This window comes from Ctenocephalides felis, unplaced genomic scaffold (genome assembly GCF_003426905.1).
Source record: "Ctenocephalides felis isolate EL2017-DRISC unplaced genomic scaffold, ASM342690v1 CF-g0.4_SCAFFOLD_03571, whole genome shotgun sequence".
In the NCBI taxonomy this organism is placed as follows: domain Eukaryota; kingdom Metazoa; phylum Arthropoda; class Insecta; order Siphonaptera; family Pulicidae; genus Ctenocephalides; species Ctenocephalides felis.
Window position 1 is genome coordinate 25,311,844 of NW_020539725.1, and position 7,279 is coordinate 25,319,122.

The 7,279-nt window shown below is 28.2% G+C and overlaps 1 protein-coding gene across 1 annotated transcript; it reads right to left on the reverse strand.

Annotated features, from left to right (window-relative positions):
- Window positions 1-2,694: 2,694 nt before the first annotated feature.
- On the reverse strand, window positions 2,695-3,462 carry LOC113385837 (cuticle protein 16.5-like). The gene has a single exon (XM_026623667.1). The coding sequence runs from the start codon at window positions 3,460-3,462 to the stop codon at window positions 2,695-2,697; it is 768 nt and encodes a 255-aa protein (XP_026479452.1).
- Between the last annotated feature and the right edge of the window lie 3,817 nt (window positions 3,463-7,279).

A 7,279-nucleotide genomic window follows, 5' to 3' on the forward strand; every position in this document is an offset into this window, starting at 1 on the left:
TATCTAAACGAATCTTGAATACCTATATAATGAGGTATTAATTATTTTTGTAGAGTTTATAATTTATTTATTAAATGTATTTATACTTATGTCCATTCTTTTTGCTTTTGATCCCAAAATGATTTAATTACTAAGTGAAAAATAATCACTTTCTAATATAATATATAATGAATTATCATTATTTCAATATCTTAAAACAAAAACAAGTATTAACAATTTTTGCAAGTTTAATAACTTATGCTGAAGAAAGTTATTGAAATGTTCATTCAAAGACAACTTGAATTTATCGAGATGTTGGTGAAATTTTGAAAAAAACATTAAAAAAACTATATCGATAATATTAAATAATATTATATAAAAATTTTCCGAACATCTATTATTACATGGATCTATTTTATTTGATATGAATATTTTTTTAATAAGTAACATATAAACTTTCGCAAATTGTTTACGATTTTAAATATTTTAAACATTTATAAAATCATAAGTTTTCCGATAATTCGTTAATTGTAATGGTTTTTTATTTAATATAGATTTATAAATATTCTAAAATATAAAAAAATTAAAATTATAAAATTAGAAAAAAAATAACGCAAAAACTTTTATGAAAGTATTTAAAAATTTTGAAATGATTTTTAAATTCTATAATAATTTATTACTTTTAAAATAATATAAAAAAAATTGAGAGTGATATGAAAGCTTCCATCAAAGGAAAAGTTAAGATAGGTATAGTGAATCTTTAGAACTTGTTTATGTAATTATTGTCTCCGTCTTATTAAATCAAAATTATAACGTTCTTAGAACATTTGTTAAATGATGTTTAAATTAAAATATTTATTCTCAACTAAAGTTCAAATCCGCTTTGTGGGCAACCTAACGTCAATAAAATCCTTAAAAATTCAATTGTAAAGAAAATTGTTTCCAAGTGAAGAAGGCATCATGTACTGCTTCGCTATGTAGAAACTTGTAAAAAAACGATTAAATTAGAATATGAAAATTAAAAATATAGTTAAAAATAAATATAATGAAGTTTAATAAATATTTAAAACGTAGTTAAATAGAATATAAAGATTATGTGGACAAGAAATGCTTGCGAAAGCCATTAAGATTATTACAAGAAAAAAATCTATGCACATATTATTTTAATATTAATCAAAACTAGTGGGGCGCATGGCATCGTGTCTTAAGGCAAATTGCTGGAACTTCCCGTACCAAAAATTTTTGTTTGTTTAAAAAATTAACATTTTTGAAAAAAAATTCCTCCGAAAAACTTAGATTTTTGAGAAACTATAAATTTTTGACTTTTTTGAAGAAAAAATAATTTTAAAATATTTTGGAAATTCTGAACTTTTTTCAAAGCATTCGCACTGCTTTAACTGCATAGAGACGAACTATCGAAGCGCGTAATCGCCGCGTCGCCGTCTAACCGGTAAACATTGGTACGGAACCCATAGGAATGTAAACAAAATTTATACTTATTGTTAAAATCTCTATAAAATATCTGATAATTTGATGTGTATATGTCTAATGATCATTTTTGACCGCCAAATGGCATTTCTTTTTACTTTTTTTACTAGATCTCCGAAACCGCTAGACCCGCCTTCATGAAAATTTGATCAGTTCTTCATCTTGTTAATACAAGTAAAATGTTTTTTGAATTATTCAAATCGGACGCTCCGTTCTCAGAGCCCTGAAAAACTGAATTACCGTTGTTGGCACTTTTTCCCCATATCTCGACTAGACCTGCCTTCGCCAAAAACTAATAAGCACTCTCCTTATCAATACGAATCGAATTTTTGAATTATTCAAATCGCTACATCCGTGTTCCAGAAATCGTCGACGAAAATTTGTATCCGCACATACACACATACATGCACACGCACACATATACACACACATACATCCATTTCTTCTAAGGTATGCCAAAATGTTTAAAATGTTTTAAAACGTAAAGATATATAAAAATTTTCATTTTCGAGTTTTTTGCGATTACTATAACTTGCCCTACGGGAAGTTAATAAAATATTTTTTTTAAATTTACATATGTGTATGTATGTATGTATTTTAAATTCATATTTGACAGTTTAAAGGGTTGGATTTGTGACAAAATAAAAATTTTAAGATACGAAGAAAGATACGCATGAAGGTCAATATGATAATAAAACTAATACGCTTGAAATTATCAAGTTACAAATTACTATTTACTATTTACTATATCAAACAAAAAATAATTAAGTATCGTTCGATTAACCAGTGAACACAAATTAAAATAAGTTTTATCCTGAAATAAAATTTTAAAAATATTTGTTTCGGTCATTATTGTAAATTATTTTGTATAAATCATTTGCTTGAAGAAGTAAAACACATATATAATATTATTCAACATTTTTATTGTATTTTTTTTGGTATAAAAGTGAAATAAATAAGAAAATGATAGAAAATGAAAATAAATATTAGTAAATAAATAACTGAAGTGTTAATTTCTTGTTAGAATTATCATTCACTAGCCAGGTCTTCGTCGACTTTTCTACCTAAAAACCTCGATCAACAAATGATACAAAAATCAATCGCTAAAAATAATCTTTGAAAATAGAATCTTATTGAAAATAAGATTTTATTTTACAAATATTTCTTTGCGATAGATTTTACCACTTGTTATTTTTTTCGAGATTTTTCTATCTTGGCGTTTCCATTTTAGTTCATGTTCTTGATCATGTCTTCCCTCTCTTCATCGGCAGCCCTGTAACCACCAGCGGGTTTCTTGTAAACGGCTGGAGCTTGGGGAGCAACGTATGGTGTCAATTGCACTTGTGGTGGTTGGAAAGCTTGGCTGCATGGAACAGGAGCAACGCTAGGTTGGCAACCGAACAAGTAGTTGGTAGGGCAAGGAGGTTGAGCGGTGTAGGTGGTGTAGGTCACTTGAGGTGCAGGAGCGGCATAAGCGGGAGCAGGAGCAGCATAAGATGGGGCGGCGTAAGCGGCAGCGGGAGCGGCGTAGGCAGCAGCTGGGGCAGCGGCTTGGTATGAAACAACTTGGGCAGCTGGGGCTGGTTGGTACACGGCGGCGGAAGCAGCGGCAGGAGCTTGGTAAGCGGCTGAAGCAGCAGGAGCAGAGTAGGATGCAACTTGATAGCTAGCAGGAGCTGGTTGGTAAGCGACAGGGGCTTGGTAGGAAGCTGGAGCAGGAGCTTGATAGGATTGCACTGGTGCAGCTACTGAGTAACTCTTAGGTACATAGCTCTTTGGAACTTGGTATAAGCTCTTCTTGCCCCTTAAAGAATCTTCCAGTTCATCTTGTCTTTCTTCTAAGGCGTTGACAGCTTCGGCCAAGTTATTTTCGTTTTCAATCAAATTTTGTTGCACTACATCCAATTTAGGTTCATCAACTTCAGATTTGAATGGAACGGCCAACACTGCTTGGAAGACGCAGGCGACTGCTAGAACCTTAACGACGGCTTGCATTTTGATAGTTTTTTTTTAAAATAACTTGGGAAGTTGTTTCCAAGAATACTCGAAGTGAACTGTGATTTTTCGAATCCAATGCAGGTGTTTATAAACGATTTTCGATTGAAGTGCGGTCAGCAAAAATCATACGATGCGCGTGCAAAGTTGCAACATAGGCGCGACGCGATGCACACATGTTTGTTATTTTACGTATGCGCGTAACAAAATGTTTTACATTACATAAAATGTTTTACATATGCTTATAATACATTTTATTGTAAATTTTGCAAAAATATATTATTTTGCAACGAATATTTTACAAGCTGTTTCAATTTAATGATGCAGACCTGGTCTATGAACTTAGGAAATTTACTAAGAAATATAAAACCAACCACTTTAGAATACTTTAACATAATAACCATAATATATTGTTCTATAAGATATTGAGTTATGAAACAAGATTATTTACCTCTAATATTAACCGTATATTGTGAAATATATTACACGTGAATTGACTTGGATAAATCATTCAAATATTATTCGAAATGTAATGCTTCAAATCTGGTCTAGAAACTTTGGATGTTTAATATGTGCTGGAAGATTGAGAAGTTAAAATATCTAAGTGTTAATTGTATAGAAAAAACGCACATTACAAATGGCTATGAAATTTAGATTTAAAAATCTTAATGATTATCATAAATTTCAGTATCACATTTTAGGATATGCACAGTTATTGAAAATTTGTCAAATTGAATTGAAATTAACTTCACGATAATTTTAAGCAGCTAATATTCCAAACAAAACTTTTAAGGGTTGTTGGATAATTTAAATTATAGACAAGGACCATGCATTGACGAAATAAACGCAAATATTAGGTATGACGAGCAAAAAATTATTCAATATTTTTAGAAAATTACCTCTTCCAATATATTTTCACAACATATATTAAGCACAAAAGCAATATATGTCATATTATTAATATACATATTCTAAAACTTAATAATTAAGCAAATTATATAATTAGGCTACTACAGCTATTCTTAAAATGAACCTTACCTTGCAAACTTATTTCCCATCTTTTTTAAATTTTCATATTTTGTACCTCCTCAAAATAAATTTAAAATGTATTAACAGAAAAATACAAAAACGCCAACAGTAAAATCACACACAAATTTTGAAAAATTTCGGATGAATTTAACTACATGAAAATACTTTCAAAAATTTTAATTAATTTTGATTTTGTATTATGTTTTCACATATTTTTTTCATGGTAGGTCGTTATTTAATTAATTTCACATGTTTGACAGATTTTTTTTACGGGATTAATTTTAAAAATTTTTTGACAGTAGCCATGAGAAAATTTCATATGAAATACTGAGTTATGTTTGTCAACGTCAAAAATAAAATATGAGATAAATACAAATAGCTTTCGTTATTTTAACGTATCACACGTTATTGATGAAAAATTTAATTATGTAGCGTTTAAGAAAGAACATAATAAAATTCAAAACTAAAAATAAGAATAAATCAAATAAAAAAATAGGAATCAAATCTGCAATTCTAAATATTAATCAAATGAAAAAGCTCTTGAACGCCAACTTTATATGATCAAAGTTGCCTATTTGAGTGTTATTTTCAGAAGAATGTATTAAAGCCAATATAGAGATTGAAAATTTTATTCTGAAAACTAGTCAAGAAACTAATAAATATATACATTAAATTTGTGTAAAAGTAAGTAAAATAATATATATTGGAGTATGTATGTTTTCATATTGCCAAAGATATCATTTATAAATCAAAGTGAACGAATCAACACCACTAATGTCAATCAATAATTTTTTGTTTATTATATATGAGAATATAATATTTTTATAATTATTTGTGAAAAAATCATTAAATCACATTGATTCTAATAAAATGGAAAATTGTATAAGTATTTCTTGGCCACATTCATACAAAACTGCGATTGAAAGAACTATAACGCTTAATCAGACTTTATGAATAAAATGGTAAAATTTCTAGGAAAAATTATTGTAGAAATATTATTTTTACAAATTGTTTTTTATTTTAATAAATAGGGTTTTTCCATGGATCTATCGTAAAAGCATTGGTGTAGCAACATAAAGTTTCAGATTCAGTAACAGGATATCGTATATTGTAAGTAATAGAAAAATACGAAAGATTTTTCGATTAATCGTATTTAAAAACAGTATTTCAGTATGTTCTCGGGTGCAAACTATCATTTAACTTACTTTTAACCCAGCTAACTGGTAAATTATTGCTAACTATAAGTATATTTTATAGAACCATGCATAATCTTTATGATAAAATTCTTTGTACAAAGTACCAGGATTCGTTCTGTGTACCTCTTTCAATTTTTTCAAATTTTCATAATATTTATTAAATGATGGAAGATATGAAAGCCTAATCAGCTTTTTTAAACTATTATATCATATATCCATAAATGAGTCTTAGAGATGTAAACAAAAACAATATGATTTCGCTGGAAACAATTGCTGAATTTTACTTATTGGTTGTATTGCGCATTGAGTACTAAAGATAAGACTGAAGATACAATCGTTAATGACATGATTAAAAAACAACTTTTAAAGACATTGATTAGATTTACTTATTTATCAATTATTTCAATTTTTTATCTTAGTGTCAACAATATTTATTTAAAAATTATGATTCATTTCGCAAATAAAAGTTAAAAATGATATGCTTATATAACACATATTGTACACTACTCAAATCCAAATTTATTTTTTCCTAAAACGAATATATCTGTGTCCTTCACAGTTATGATTCATGATATCTTCAAGAGAATTCAATTGAAGTTAGTGTGCTGTGAATCATAGTTATACCAAGAAATCAATAAAAAACCAGAATCTTAAAAACTATAAAGGCTTCAAACCAGAAAAAAATACAAGCGCCTAACTAAATTGAAGGTGGTATGCTACATTCCCATTAGTTTATCTTTATAAAATTTCGACAAAAAATAATGTAAATTAAGGGGCACATAGATCCAATTTGACTTTAAGCAATTATATTGTGAAAATCAAACCAATTGCATCCCAACAAATAAAACATATCAAACAATTATCTGACTATGTACAGTAAAACTCCCAGAAAATTCATCATTGTAATAATGTAAGTAAGTTGGGAAACGTTGTAAGAATTAAGGTGACAAAATGCAACGTTGTAAGAATTAAGGTGATTGCTGGTGGTTATACATATTTTTCCCTTTACTTGCAAATATTGTTGTTAAAAGCTCTTAACTTTATTGGTTTTTGATAAATCGGTGGTGGACGTTTTTACCCATGAACTTTTAAGCGTTGTAAGCAAAATGTGTTTATCATTTAATAGGAAAAAAACATTAGTAATTATATTAAAACTAACTTGCATTTTAAGCTAAATTATATTATCTAGGATACAAAAGCCGGCGAGATTAAAGATAAACGGATCTCATGTGTGGAAGAGAGCATATGAAGCATTTATATTTCTTTATTGATATCTTCACGTCCAATAACATTGCCTTCCATAGAACATGAAAAAAAAAATCCAAAATCATCGCATAAAAACAGCAAATAGTTTCCAAATTTCCAAAAGCAATTCTAAATTTTTAGCAAAAACGTTGACCCAAATTTCTCACTCAATTACTACTTCAAAAGAGATAAGTCGTTTCAACTCAAAGTAATCAACTCGATTTGATTTTAATTCATAGAAAAGGTGAAATTTGAATTTGATAATAAATTTATATATAAAATATAATATGTATATACATATACATATATAAAGCCAAATCATTCGATATCTGATTAAAATATAATCA

What these genes read in the sequence shown, in the direction of transcription:
- LOC113385837 (XM_026623667.1), bottom strand. Translation starts at nt 3,462, where the DNA reads ATGCAAGCCGTCGTTAAGGTTCTAGCAGTCGCCTGCGTCTTCCAAGCA.